This window comes from Equus przewalskii, chromosome 1, assembly GCF_037783145.1.
Source record: "Equus przewalskii isolate Varuska chromosome 1, EquPr2, whole genome shotgun sequence".
Taxonomy (NCBI): domain Eukaryota; kingdom Metazoa; phylum Chordata; class Mammalia; order Perissodactyla; family Equidae; genus Equus; species Equus przewalskii.
In genome coordinates, this window is record NC_091831.1 from 75,818,413 (window position 1) to 75,833,539 (window position 15,127).

A 15,127-nucleotide genomic window follows, 5' to 3' on the forward strand; every position below is an offset into this window, starting at 1 on the left:
GTGTCCATCCACAGGCCAAAATGCTTTCTATTTTATTTTACTTAGTGATGTTTGAAGAAGTTTTTTTAAAAGTCTGCATCTTTTGAAAACTTGCTGTAGATATCGATGAGTGTTTAGAACAGCCCTCGGTGTGTGGGAGCCACGCGATCTGCAATAACCACCCGGGAACCTTCCGCTGTGAGTGTGTGGAGGGCCATCGGTTTTCAGAGGAGGGAACCTGTGTGGGTAAGTTCTCTGGGTGACCTTTCAAAGCGTTTATTCACAGGGTGCATGTCAGTGCCTGTATAAAAGGCATTGCCCAGGTGATTGTCCTGGCTTCAATGGAAGGTGCCGGCTTCTGTGTGGGGCAGGGCACTTTACCAAGATGAATCAGATTTTGTTCCTTCCCTCCAACTACCTGGAAAGTCACATGGACAAGGAATAAGGAATGTCGTCGTCTACACTAGTAAGACCGTCACCTCGCCTATTACGAGCTTTTGCATTACATCTCCTTCTTATGAAACTTTTTAATTCTTTTCGTTATTCTTTTAATAGCTATTAAAACAATTAGACTTGTTTCTCTTTATAGCTGGTGGCCTTGGGGTTCATGTGGAGGAACCACCTTATATGCGCTTGTCTCATTACCTGCTTTAGAGTAAAATTTTGTTGATTTATATGTAAATTTCCATTTTGGTCCATTCTGTTTATGGATTTCAATTTTAGAAGCCACGAGTAGCAGCATAACTTCCTGGCCTTACCGGAGTTAAGTGAGTTGAGGCTATTAAATTGGCTAATTATGCTTTAGGATGATGATGCTTTTTGTGGTGATGATGTCGGGCCAACCACAAAGAGCCAGATGGTTTAAATTTTTCCACTTTTTCCTAGTGCTGCACTTTGACCTGTTAGTTGCAAGAGTTTTAAGTGCAAAGATTCTTGTGGATTTCCAGGTCTAGAGGGCAGCGTGCTGAATGGGCCATCTGAACTCCACATTTCTTCCCAATTTCAATCAGATTCCTGTTTTACTGCATAGTGAACCGTCTCCTTGCCCCTTCCTTGCTGTTTACTAAACCCTAGCATACTTTCTGTTTGCTCCATCTATCTGTTTGCTCAGATGAGGCCGCCGAGGTCCCAGGGTGAGGTGGTGCCTTGAGGGCGGGAGGGAACAAGCAGTTCTCATATTTTGAGTATGACCCAAACATCTGTGAATTTAGCGAAGCCAGTCCCCTTTGCACAGAGTCGAGATTTCAGCTCTGCTAAAGTTACTCCTACCTTTTTTTTTTTAGTAGAGAATAACAATTTCTGTGTTCTTTACTTTTTGAGATGAAGGAGATTCAAAGGTTTATTTTTCAGGGCAGCACCATTTACATTACATTTCAGCTCAAATTTGGGTAATGGATCCTTTACCCTTTGGGTGGTGAAATGTGCAGTCCTGGGTCAGATGTGTGTGAGGCATGATGTCCTGGGCTTCTGTATCCAACCATTCCTGATGTCCACACTCACTGGAGGGGCAGAGTGGGGTGCAAGACAAGTGGTGTGCAAATGTCTACTCCTAGGCATTTGATTTTGAGGAAGACACTTAACCTCTCTGGCCTCAGTTCCTCGCCTGTAAATGGGGTGATTAGACTGGATCATGGGTTTACTGTGTCCCATGGAGATGCCTCAGGAACTGCCAATGAGGACATTAGGGAGACGTGGGCAGACTCTTGTCCTCTGTCCCGACCTCCCACCTTTCGTTTTCTACATATCCAACTCTGCTTTGTGGACTTCCATATTTGGCATTTTCTGTAAGCCTGTGACTTTCTCTTTTCCACTGGGTGAAACTTTTACAGCTAATCGGAATGTGCGAAGTGTGTTTACACCAAGGAAAGTCGGCCTCGGCTTGCCCGTAAATCACCTTTATGTGAAGACGTAGACACTCTCTCTGAGTGGACACGGCCCTATGATACGTGGCCTGGTGGATGGAGCGTGGGGAAATTTGAGATCCCACTGAGTCCTCACATGGGCATCCTTGTGCAGCGCACACACCGTGCACCTGCCCATCTGTCAGGGCAGGAACAGGGCTGGGCCTAGGCTTTAGTCGTGCCTCCCCCAGTGTTCCCATTCCCCCTCCCTTGCCTGTCACAATGTTAGGAGAAATCATTGTAAAGCATTCATTTTTGTGATCTTATTCTCAGAACTTAAAGTAATTAGAGGCTGTATGAAACCACTCGACTCTTTATTCCCTGCCCGCTTCTCTCCCTATGATGCGTGACTTCACTCCCTTGGTTTGTCCTTCCCTCTTGACATCTCCTTCCTTCTCCCTTGTTGCCTCATTTCCTGGCCCAGTCAGCCTACAGGTGTCTCTCAGGGACCACCGTCAGGTGGGTGGCAGCATCTCAGAGCTGGCCACCCTGCTCTGCTCATTCTGGCTCAGGGCACCATCCTTTTTCAAGGTTCTCTTCAGAAGGGAAGGAGCTAGAAAAGTGCAACCCCAACTTACAATTTAATTGTAATTGTAATTGATTTTTTTTTCCTGAGGAAGATTGGTCCTGAGCTAACATCTGTGCTGATCTTCCTCTATTTTGTATGTGGGTCACCACCACAGCATGGCCACTGACTCCCGGTCTGTGCCCGGGAGCCAAACCTGGGCCACTGAAATGGAGTGCACTAAATTTAACCAATAGGCCACAGTACTGCCCCCATTAATTTTTACTTCGTATTTTGAGCCCAGTTTTCTCTCCTTTCCAAAACTTGCCCCTCCATTCCTGGGCCACTGAAGTGGAGCGTGTGAACTTAAGCACTCAGCCACAGGGCCAGCCCCATGCTTTTTCTTATATAAGACCATTTTCCATGCCAAAATGATTTTCTTCTTAAAGAAGCTTTAAAAGTCACCTTTGCAACTCCAAACAGTTGAGTTCTACCTTGGAACCCCAGAGAAACTGAACCAGCCATTGGAAATCACCTCCTAGACTTCAGCCCTTGGCTTCCATCTTGAAGCAGAAGATGGGGTATTATTGACTAGCTCTGTCACTCCCCCGCTTCATAAGCCCTCACTCCATGAATTCTATCATCAGGACCCTTTAGAAAATAATAGTCCCATTTACTGGGCCTGCCTGTGCTTGGCATGCTGGAAGTAATTCTTACTCTCCAGAGAGGCTCCAAGAAGTTATATGATTTACCCAAAGCCACGTGGGGGACACGTATACCTGGTAGAAACCCAGGGCTTCCTACCCCAAAGGCCCACAGCCTTTCTACCAAGCCTGTCTCATTGACCTGGAAAGGTTTATTTCTCCTTCTTTGGTGGGAAGTGGGTGACTTTGACTTTGCCATTTGTAGTGGCTGTTCCACCTTCCCAGTGGGCCAAGGTTAAAGACACCGCAGAGGTCTCAGATTCTTAGCTCCAAACGCTCCACCAACAGAGTTGCCGTAGGAAGCACGTCCACTTTCAGATGGTCCACATCCACATGCAGATGAAGGGACGGTTGGGTTATGGGGACCTGGTATGGAGAGTGGCTGAGACAGAGCCCTGGGGTGAAACTGAGGTGGAAAGCCAGGCTGGATGACCGACCGGGTGTGAGTCTGTGGAGACTATGCAGAGGCAGAATCTGGGTGGGAGGAAACGGGAGGGGAGCCTGGGGTACAGCCCAGTGGGGAGCAGGGGTGAAGCCTGAAGAGATGCCTGGAGGTTGGGGTCCAGGTACAGTCGCCCCAGTGGACCACACTGCTGGTGTGGCGGGAGTTTGGAAGGGCACCGGGGCCGTTCAGGGGACTCCCTTCCAAACACTGTGTCACTCTCTTGTTTGAAGCTGTCGTGGACGAACGCCCCATCAACTACTGCGCGAGTGGCCTCCACGACTGTGACATACCCCAGCGGGCCCAGTGTATCTACACGGGCGGCTCCTCCTACACCTGTTCCTGTTTGCCAGGCTTCTCTGGGGATGGCCGAGCCTGCCAAGGTGCGAAGTTGCTCTGGGTGTTCTCTGTGTAGCCTGAAAAAATTCCCTAGGTGGTACTTATCACGTGCATGTTACCCACTCACCACCGAATTTAAGAGAATTATTCTCTCAACTCTACGGGGTAAAGGGGCTGCATTTTGTATCTCTCTAGTAGTTTGAACTTTGGGTTTCCTTTGGGGGGCTGTTCTCATTGGGGAAGACACTTGGCCTCCCCCTACTATTTGATGCCGTGTGACTTGCTTATACAAGCAACAATTAAACACCAGCTGTCTGCTGGGAACCAAGGAGACTATTTGTCTTTTTGTGTCTATTTTCACAAAAAGACAAATGATCCTTGCATATATGAAGGTTGAAGTCCAGGCTTTTATTTAACAAGATATGTGTATCTAGTCATTCACCTGGCCTGCTCTAACCTGCTGCAAGAGAAGTGAAGTCCTCTTAGTGAATAAGTGATTGCAGAGTCAGAGAATAAATGAGCCCACAGAATTCTTCCAGGCCTGAGATCAGCCCATCATTGGCTGCCAGGAGGATCTTAACAATGATTTTAGGTAAGATAACTGTGAACACAGTATCACAGTCCCTTGGTTTGCAAAATTACTTCACATTATACCATAGATTGTTTCTGAAAAGTCCAAGCTTTTCTAAGATAGATTATAATTTCTGATACTTTGTCTTCATTGCTGAACATGTGAATTTTCTCTTGTCGCTGAGGTTTTTCTGACAAGCTGTTAATAATCTGTCTCCAAACTCTCAGACAATTTTAAAGCTCTCATTTATGCTGAGAAGGGTCATTTTATGATGCAAAAGAATCCTGTTTTCCTTTTGCAAGCTTGATTTTTTATGAGAACATTATTATCAAAGTGAAACACATTTGTAAATGCACGAGGTAGAAATTAAGAAGTGAGTTAATATTTTGATAATTAAGGTTTAGTGAGTTCTAAATCACTGTTCCAAGATCAGAAACACTGTCCCACAGCATTGAGCAAGTGGCTTAAATTATTGTGTAAACTATGAACTCCAGAGGAAATCTCATTGTCCCTGGGCTTGGTGGCTGTTTTGCAGACGTGGACGAATGCCAGCCAAGCCGATGTCACCCTGACGCCTTCTGCTACAACACTCCAGGTTCCTTCACTTGCCAGTGCAAACCTGGATATCAGGGAGACGGCTTCCACTGTGTGCCTGGGGGTAAGATGTTGGGGACACTTGGAGTTGGTAGGTCATTGCCATATCTGTGAGTACTGAGGACATGGCCCTCGGAGAGAAGGTGAGGTGGGGAAGTGGGGGGCTCCATGGACAGTCCTAAAGGTTGTTGAGCTGGGAGATGAGAGCTCAGGTGGCAGCGTAAAGTCACGCAGGTTGTGCAATGCACAATTCCGGGGGTTGCCACACATGGACCATAGCTGTGCTGGCAGCCTGGAGTCTGGTCATCCTTGTAATGTGAGCAAGCCGTGCAGGGTACGAGCTGGTCTATTTTAGTCAGAGTTCACCAGAGAAACAGAACCAATAGGAGATATATATATATATAGAGAGAGAGAGAGAGAGAGAGAGAAGAGAGAGAGAGAAATGTGTGTAAATACATATATATATTTATATTTAAAGAGGTTTACTATAAGGAATTGGCTCACATGATTATAGAGCCTGGTCTGTATTAGTCAGGGTTCTCCAGAGAAACAGAACTAATAAGATATGTGTGTGTGTGTATATATATGTATTTATCTATAAAGAGATTTACTGTAAGGAATTGGCTCATGCGATTATAGAGGTTGGCAAGTCCCCAGATCTGCAGTCACAAGCTGGAGACCCAGGAGAGACGATGGTGTCATTTTAGTCTGAATGCCAGCAGGCTTGAGACCTAGGAAGAGCCAATGTTTCCATTCAAGTCCAAGGCAGGAAAAAGCCCAGGATCCAGTTCATAGGTTTTCAAGAAGGAAGAATTCTCTCTTACTCTGGGAAGGGTCAACCTTTTGTTCTATTCTGGCCTTCCACTGATTGGATGAGGCCCACCCACATTAGGGAGGGCAATCTGCTCTACTCAGTTTATGGAGCTAAAGTTTAATCCCATCCCACACACCTTCACAGAAATACCCAGAGTAATGTTTGACCAAATATCTTGGCACCCTGTGGCCTAGTCAAGTTGATACATAAAATTAACCATCACAGCTTCCTAAAAGTCATGGGGAATAGAGCTAGGGTGAGGGTGGCAGGTGAAAGACCACTGGCTGGGGACAGATGCAGGCTGAGGACACCACGGAAGTGTCCATATTACCTATTATACTTGGACTGTGCAGCTGCTAGAGCTGCCTGCTGACCTGACACTTGAGTGGCATCTCGTTAGATCGTAAGGATAATGCCAGCCCCAGGTCAGTACCTGGAATGAGCCCAGGAACTTAGGAGTCTCTCAACAAATGCTGGTGAGTGCGTAAGTATAATTGGCTGCCACTTGTATAGAACCTACTATGCGCTAGGTGCTTGACCTGCACTATTTCATTGAAGGTTCGTCATCGTCTTTTTAGAGTGAGTGCTGTCACTTACAATCTCTATTTACACGGAGGATGCTGTAACTTAACAAGATAAAGGCACAATCAGGCTCCCACGGGTAGGAAGTACTAGAACTAAGACTCAAACCCAGGTCTGTTGGATGGACTCCAATCTGGATTCAGTCATCTAAACCACATGGTATCTGTCATGAGATTAAGAATATATTTGACACCTCAGACTGGAGTTAGCCAGTCATATTTGTTTTTAATTACTGCTGTTGTTGTTGGCCAGATATACTTATGCCACTATAAATGTTTCAAGAAGAGAGAAGTGAAAATTTCTGTTTCATCACTTTTTACAGCAGTGTTTCTATCTGTCTCCTTCACTAGCCTGTGAGTGCCTTGAGGACAGGCTGCATGTGTATCTCATTTTTATGTCCCCAGTATCTAGTGGAGTATGTGGCCCATGGTGGGGCTCACAACTATTTATAGTTGTCGAAGAAATAAATGAATGCACCAGTTTCGACTCCTACCAGCAGTAGATAGAAGTGTTTATTTACCCACACTCAGCAGGACTGAGTGTGACCAATTGTAGGCTAGTTGCCCATCTAAAAGGAGAAAAATATCAAATTAAAGTTTACATTTTGATATATAACACTATATGTTGCTGGTCTAAATTGTTTTCTTCTGCTTAGCACAGGGGTCAGCAAACTACAACTCACAGGTCAAATCTGGCCCACTGTCTATTTTTGTAAATAAAGTTTTATTGGAACATAACCATGCTTGTTAATTTACATATAGTCCATGGCTGCTTTCCTTCTGCTAAGTTAGAGTTCAGTCGTTGTGGCAGAGACCATAAGGCCCGCAAAGCCTAAAATATGTAGTACCTGGCCCTTGACCGAAAATTTTGCCAAGCTCCAGCCTAGATCAACTCAGGCAGGGCCAACTTTTTGTTCCTGAAATTATGGGTCAAAACTGTAGCACTGTCCATAGATTCTGAGAGGCAGGTTACGCAGAGAAAAGTTCATGATAATTTGAGTCAAGACATTCCAGCAGCTATTAAAAATGACTAACATTCATTATTTCCTTAGGCTTGCTTCACAACTCCAGTTCAAAAAGAAGCAGATGTTTCATTATTTTGGTTTTTTTTTTAACCTGACTCCTTGCCCTCTCTGTAAAGGCTATTGACTAAACAGAAACAAATCCAGACTTGTAGGCTGGGGTAAGAAGATGAGACAAGGATAAAACCAATAAGAGCTATTTGCTAGGATAGTTTATATGTTTAATTCTATTCCCTAATGAAATTCAACATCTAGTGATATACTCAAGAGAGAATGTGCACGAGAAATATATAAGAATGTTCGTTAAGTATTGTTTGTAACAGAAAAAAATCTAAATGGCTATCAACAGGAGGAATGCACAAATGAATTTTGGTACAATTTGTACAATGAAATAATATACAGCAGTTAGAATGGGGGAACCAGAGTTCATGGATAAATCTCAAACACATGTTGAGCAAAAAAAAAGGCATGAAAAGATATCTATGGTATGATCCCATTTATATAAAATATAACCCTGCGTGAAAATAAAGCTACATATGCATGTACATATGCAAGAAAACTATACAATGCATGCATGGGAATGAGAAACAAAAACTGCAGGGTAAAGCTTACCTCTCTGGTGGGAGGGAGGGCACACAAAGGCTGCATTTGTATTTCTAATGTTTTCTTTTTTCAGTCAGAATATGAACACAGAGGTTTTCATTATATTTTTCTAAATTTTGTATGACTAAAATAGTTTATGAAATATTAACAGAAAACGCGTAGTGTCATCTGGACTCCTCTTGCCCAACGTAATGAAGGGCAGGAATCAAGCAGTCGGCACTTATTTGGTCCCTGCTCTAATCAGAGGGGACGAGTTTAAAAAATAAAACTGAGCTGTGCTGAGGGTGAGTCAGTTAAGGTCATAGAAAAAAATATCGAAGTATGTACAATATATGGAGTAGGAGTGAGTATTGTTTCATGAATAATACTTGTATACATGCTTGTGTACACATACAATATATGTGCATGGATGAGTGTGTGTGCGTAAGTGTGCGCATCTGTACTGAATTGCTGCGTGAAACGGATTTCTGTGGTTCACAGTGAGAAAATTTGAAAGCCACCAAATTAGTTATCTATTGTTATGTAACTAATTATCCCCAAAGTTAGCAGCTTAAAACAATACACTTATTATCTCACAGTTTCTGTGGGTCAGGAACTCAGGAGCAGCTTAGCCGGGTGGTCTTGGTTCAGAGACCATGAGGTAGTTGTCAAGACATTAGCCAAGGCTACAGTCTTCCCTGAGGTTCATCTGGGGTTGAAGAATCCACATGGTTGTTGGCAGGCCTCAGTTCCCCACAGCATGGGTCTCTCCCCAGGGCTGCCTAAGTGTCTTCAAGATCTGGCAGCTGGCTGCCTCCAGAGCAAGTGGTGAGAGAGAGAGAGCCCCCACGATGGAAGGTGGCACAGTCTTTTTTAACCTAATCTTGGAAGTGATAATGCTGTCACTTCTGCTGGTACTGTTAGTCACAGGCCAAGCTCTTGAAAAGGAAGTATGTACATGTGAGACTCCCAGGAGGTGGGAGATTGGGAGCCATCTTGGAGGCCAGCCACCGCAGCCGCTGGCCTTGCCTGGACCATGTCTGGGGGAATATAACTGGCTAGATTTTTGGAACATAAGAGAGCTTATTAGAGGATCAAAGAGGCGTATAAAAAGTCCTGGGCTGGAGATGTAAACCCTGGTCCTTAAGGGCAAATACCAAGCCTACGGATGTTTGATCATTTCCCATTACGCTTGGCGCCAGTCACACCAGCATCCTGCATCTAGATGCACACCGCACATCTCTAGAGAGAAAGTTAATTAAAGAGTTCAGAAAGTAGGGCTGCAAGGAGAGATGAAAACGTTTGGAAAATACAACCCAAAGGAAAGAAAACTGAGGAACAGTTTAATGTCCGCTTGTTGTTATTGTGTCTGTGTTGCAGCTTGCACCTTGATTCAAACAAACCCAATGTTAGAAAACTTGAATTTCCCAGTTGGAGCTGGAAGGGGCTCTAGAAATTCTGTAATTCATCTCCTTTGTTTTATAAATAAGGAACATGAGCCCTGAATAATTTCTTGGTTTACAAAAATGTTCCTTGAACTCTTTATATAAAAGAATTTTCTATAGCAATTTTCCCCCAAATTGAGTAAGACTCCTTTCAAAAGAAAAAGATTCTTAAAGCCTCCAGTGTTGGTTTAGATTATTTTTACTATAGATAAATCTAGGTACCAACTTCTTCTATAGCTAGAAAATTAAAACACATTTGCAAATTAAATACAAATAAAATTATAAATCATAAATTTCCTATTAACATCAATTTAATGTGCCAGAATGTTGTTTGTCTGAGATGAAATTGCCATTCCTATGGTTGCCCCCCACCCCCGCCCTGCCATGGTCACCCTTTCTGTCTTACTGGATAATTCCAATCGACCTGCAGAGAAGCTGTGACATTTCTCATCTGAAAGACAGAAGTGAAGACTTCCCTGGAGCCTACACCCTCTCTCGCTGCTGTCCCATTTCCCTCCTCTCTCTTACAGTTTAATTCTTCATAAAGGCTGTCTGGAGTGATGCTTCCACTTCCTCTTCTCCCATTCTCTCTTTCTTTCCTACGTTTTTATTATAAAATAAAACAGACACAGAAAGTCATGTAGAACAAAGGTATAGCTCAAGGAGTCAGTCTAAGATGAACCCCCTTGTAACTACCACCCAGATGGAAAGTAGAACTTTGCCAGCCGCCTCAGAAGCCCCTCCACTGCCCTGTCCCTGTCATAGCCTCCTCCCTCTCCCCAAAAGCAGCCCCCAACTTGACCCTTACAGTAGTCACTTCCTTGCATTTCTTCACAGTTTCATCGCGTGTGCATTCCTAGACACTGTAGATTCAGTGTTGCTCATTTTTCTGTCTGTAGTTCCCTCTTCCATCCCTTGCTTTTCCTTGTAGTTTGACTATAAAGAACCCGAGACTTTGAGCTGTAGCGTTTCCCACGGTCTGGATTTTGCTGACTGTGCACTCATGGTGCAACTCAACATGCTCCTCTGTCCTCTGTATTGTCAGCAAACCGGTTGCTGGGTCCAGAGGCTTGATCAGACTCAGGTTCATCCTTTTGGCAAGACAATAGGTGGTGGTATTACCTTATATCAGGGACACATAAAGTCTGCTTGTCTCATTCTTGGTGGTGTTAGGAGCCATTAATGATTATGGCCTAGATCTGTTAACTTCTAGGGAGTGGAAATGGTGAGATTCTAGCTCTGTTATTTCTTTCTCACTTATTAGTTGGAATTGATGCTCATTGCTTGGGTCCTTTAATTTATAGTGGGAAGCAAAATGGTGATAGTCTATTCTATTATAGTATTTTTTTTCATTTCTTGGTCGGAATACTTACAAAGAAATGCTTCCCCTTATCTACTCTTTGGATGCCCAGTGGTACATTTCATAAAGGAAAGGCAGGATAAATGCTTGGATCTTTCCCTTATTTACTAGTTGACAAGATAACAGATTAATTCCTTATCAGCCACTGAAGATGACTAATTAATTTTTAATTTTTAATATCATTATAAACTAGTGGACGTCAATTGGTTGTAGTTATTTTTCTTATTGTAGCTGAGAGTCCCATCTTTGGCCCGTGGGAACCTCTTCAAGTTGGCCCCAGGTCCTTTTGACATGATCCTAGTACATAGTCTTTAATAGTTTCCTTGCTCTCTGGTATGACAAGATGTTTTAAGTCCGTGTATATTTCCTGCCTCAGAACTAGAACCAGCCATTTCTCCACGAAGCCTGATTTCTTTTAGTGGGAGATGAATGTTTCAGGACCACAGTCCAAGTCCTTGGGATGCTCACACAGAGCTAGGAATGCCTTCTGAGTTCATAGGAATATTCCCAATTCAAATTCATGACGATTGGAATTTTCCTTAACCTTTTCTAAATTATTTCCATATCTCCTTTCTTCCACACTAAGATACTGGTTCTCAAGGGCACAGTGATGATAAGAATTAGAATAGACCCTAATTCCTTATTTGCTTTATCCCATGTTACACATAACAGGCTGAGAATAATAATACCACCACCGATATAATTTCTGAGAACAATTAAAACATTTTTTGGCTTATGCTTTCCACATCTTCCCCCATTTTTCTAGTTGTATGTACATTGCCTGACTTGTAATCGTCACATAGTATCTTCTCTCCCTTTCTGCCCTCATTTATTCTTAGCTCCGGGAGTATCTGTATATTTATCACTTGCTACCAGTCCGTATGTCAGTTTCTCTAGTTATTTGGTTGCCAGAAGCTTGTTCTTTAGCAGATTCCTAAGGAATGGTTCACGGAAACAAATTCCTTGGCTCGTTTTCTTTCCTTCACTGTCTCAAATATTCTTCTGACATAAAGCATGGCTGTCAGAAATGCAAATGATAATCTGAAGATGATTTCCCCTTTTTACCTAGATGCCCAAAAGATTTTTTCTTTCTCTTCCATAGTTCCCTTCAAAAGCCCAATAGTTTTACCAGAATTGTCTTGGTGTTGGTTGCTCTGGGTCCATAGTCTTAGCTACATGGTGTGCTTTTTCAGTTTATTATTTCAAATCTTTTTTTTTTAATTTCAGGACAATTATCTTGAATTATAGTTTTGGTATTTGTCCTCTTTCCTTGCTTTGGTTTATTTCTTCAGGGGCTCCCATTTTACATATCGAATCTTCTTTGCCCGTCTCCAGTGTTTGTCCCTTTCTCTCAAATCCACTTGTCTTCTTTCTTTTTGGCTTTAAACAGTTCGCCATCCCCACCTTCTGTTTCTCCTAAACCGTAATCTGTTCTGTTTATTCACTTTTGTGTTCCTTCCAGTTTAGTCTTCATTTCTGAAATGACTTTTTTCTTTGATTTCTACTTCTTTCCTGAATTCTGTTGTCTCATTTCTGAGTTTTTTGAACTCTGATTCATTTTGTTATTTTATGTTGTATCATTTGTTATTGTCTTTTTGCTTATTTTGAAATGGAAGATTCCAGTGTGATCTGTTCCGTTAGTGCGTCTTTCGGGCAAGCCTGCACTGTCTGCAGGGCTGTTGTCCACTCCAGTTAGCCCTTCTATAGCAACTTGGTATTGGGGTCCACCTCCGTACTTTCCTGTCGCTTGTTTTGATGTGTGTTTTAGTTTTCCTGAACTTTCAGAAGGAGGCCTGGTACAGATAGCTTTTCTGACTACACAGAGCTTCCTCTTCCATTCTTTTGGTGAAGTGTATAAAAATATCTCAGCTTACTTTGAGATTTCCTGGCCTGCTCCCCTCCCCTACTTTATCTGGACCTTCCCTTTCCTTGTCTCTATCGTCTCCATCCTGCTTCATTTTAATTCTGTTCCCAGCACTTTCTCCCCAGCGTGGGGTCCGGCCAGCCATGTCAGTTTTGAGAATTCCTAGGGGCTGGATCTTCCACCCCCTTAGGCTTTGCATCCATCCCAGTGTGGAGTAGGAAAACCTCCCCCCCAGTTTCAGCTGCTGTTTGCAAATTGGCCCACTGTGCTTTCTAGCGAGAGCCTGTCAGCTCTTTGGGGTTCTCCTGTTCCCAGGACTGCTGCGTGCCCTGTGCTTCCCTCGCCTTTCCCCACAGACACGGATTCCAGGTGCGCCTTGTGGCCCTGGCAGTGTGTCCTCATCTGCTTGTCTCGGGGCTTCTTCACAGGACTAACTCGTCACCTCATTTCATTGTAACTGTTATCCATGGATTTCGGGGTTTGCTATCTTGTTTCTCTCTCTGTAATTAGATTCTAAACTGGGCTGTTTCCTTCTTCCCAGAGTCCCCCATTCCCTCTCAAACTACACTTTCAGCCCTTGCCCTACACCCCCAGCCCGGACCTGCTCCTGTCAAAGCGCACAGTGACCCTCACTCTGAGAACTCAGGCATCGCCTTTCTTGTATCGCCGGGTACAGTTGGTCTCGCCTTCCCGCCTGAAACACTGTCATCATTTGATGTCCAGGACACCACACCTCTTGCTTTTCTACATCACTGGCTGGTCCGTGTCACAGGTGGTACGATTGGCCTCATTCAATGGATGAGAGCTTAGGGAGACTACCTAACTTGCCCAGGGCACCGGGATGACTAGTAGCATAGCTGGGATCAATCGCTACTTGTGTCTTAAGCACCTACTCTGTGCCCGCCACTGTGCTCGGCACATGAACAATAACGCCTGCGCTCTGGAGGAGTTTACACTGTAACTGGGCAGGAAAAGGGACCCTTTGAAAGTACTAGTGAAGCCGTAAGTGGTAACTAGCAGCTGGAGATCCGGGTGGGTAGAGAAGTTAGGGGAAGTGTGAGGAGACAGGCTGGGAAGGGAGTGGTGGAAATAATGAGGAGGAGACGTGGTCAGGCAGTTAAGGTGAGGTTGGGGAGTGGCAGATCCCGAAAACCAGGCCCCCCAGAGGCTTGAGAACCCCCCTAGTCTTGAGGCCATGGTCCCCTCTGACCTCCATCTCCCCCCTTGTAGCTCTCTCGTGGCCTCATTTCAAAATCAGCAGAGCCGTCGCGGAGCCTTGTGGCTCCTCATCCCTCCTTTTTCTCAGTCTTCTCACCTAAACTCCAGGGAGCATCGTGCCAACCACCCTCACCAAGACCCTGAATTTCTTGGCTTCTTTTCCTTCCTCCACTCACAGCCTGAACACATCCAGCCTGCGGTCGGTCAGCTCGACACCCAGGCTGCTGGGCTCAGCCATGCGCTGTGCATACTGGGGACACCGTAGATTTATCACACTGGGTGTCGCGCAGCCCTTGACTGAGACGGACTAGGCGCTCCTCCTCTCAGCTCCCCAGCAGCCTCTTCAGACCCACTGCCAGCCACTACTCACACTGCATCAGCCTGATGAGTCCTGTGAACTCCCAGGGCCCTCTCACTTAGCTCTGATCCCTACTGCTGGCAGGGCCCCTGGCTCACGGCAGGTGTCAGTAAATGCTTATAACCCAAACCCATAAATGATTCAAGGCTCCATGGGGTTCCTGATCGAAGAAATATAATAAATACAGTGATTTTAAAAGCCTATACTAGTAGGATACTGAGAGAGGACAGACACAGAGAGATGCTCTAGGTGACAGGGACAAGTGAAACTCAAAGAGGCAGTTTCACACCATGAGATGACACAGACTGGAGATGCATTTTCTCTTCCTGCTGTTTTATGACCTTTCTGCTTTCCCCTCCCATTTTGCCCTTTTTAATTGCTAGTTCATTTCCCCGTCTCTGGGCATTCTCCTTCCTTTCCAGTCCTGTAAGGACTGGGGTAAAAATGCTGGGAAGGGACTTGAAGAGAGTTCATAAGTAGAGAGATCTTTATCCTCCTCCTCGTCATCACTATCATTATTATTAGTGGTGGTGGTGTTCTTATAAACGCCTAGGAACACAAGGATAGAGACCACATCAGAATGACATTGTCTCCTTTACTTGTAGATTCTCATTCTTGGAAATATGGCATTCTCAGACCAACAAGTGTCCATTTGGCAGCTAATGAGGCCAGGCTATGAGCCAGAAAGTGTCAAACCCAGCAGAGACCAGGCATCGTCCACCACACCCGTCTTAGCTCGTCCTGAGATGTGTGTGTGTGGAAGTGCCACTTGGGGCAGCCAGCCCCTACTAGGGGTGGACTGTGCAGGAAGAGGTTGAATAAATGGCGCCTCCCCAAACTCATTCCTC

The 15,127-nt window shown here is 44.5% G+C and overlaps 1 protein-coding gene across 2 annotated transcripts in view; it reads left to right on the plus strand.

Moving 5' to 3' along the window:
• NID1 (nidogen 1) overlaps positions 1-15,127 on the plus strand; it is a 77,524-nt gene that overhangs the window by 42,095 nt on the left and 20,302 nt on the right. For both annotated transcript variants that reach the window (XM_070614577.1, XM_008515030.2), the window contains 3 exons: positions 100-225; positions 3,765-3,914; positions 4,977-5,099. In XM_070614577.1, the coding sequence (XP_070470678.1) occupies positions 100-225; positions 3,765-3,914; positions 4,977-5,099 (399 nt within the window). The remainder of the gene's footprint in view (positions 1-99; positions 226-3,764; positions 3,915-4,976; positions 5,100-15,127) is intronic.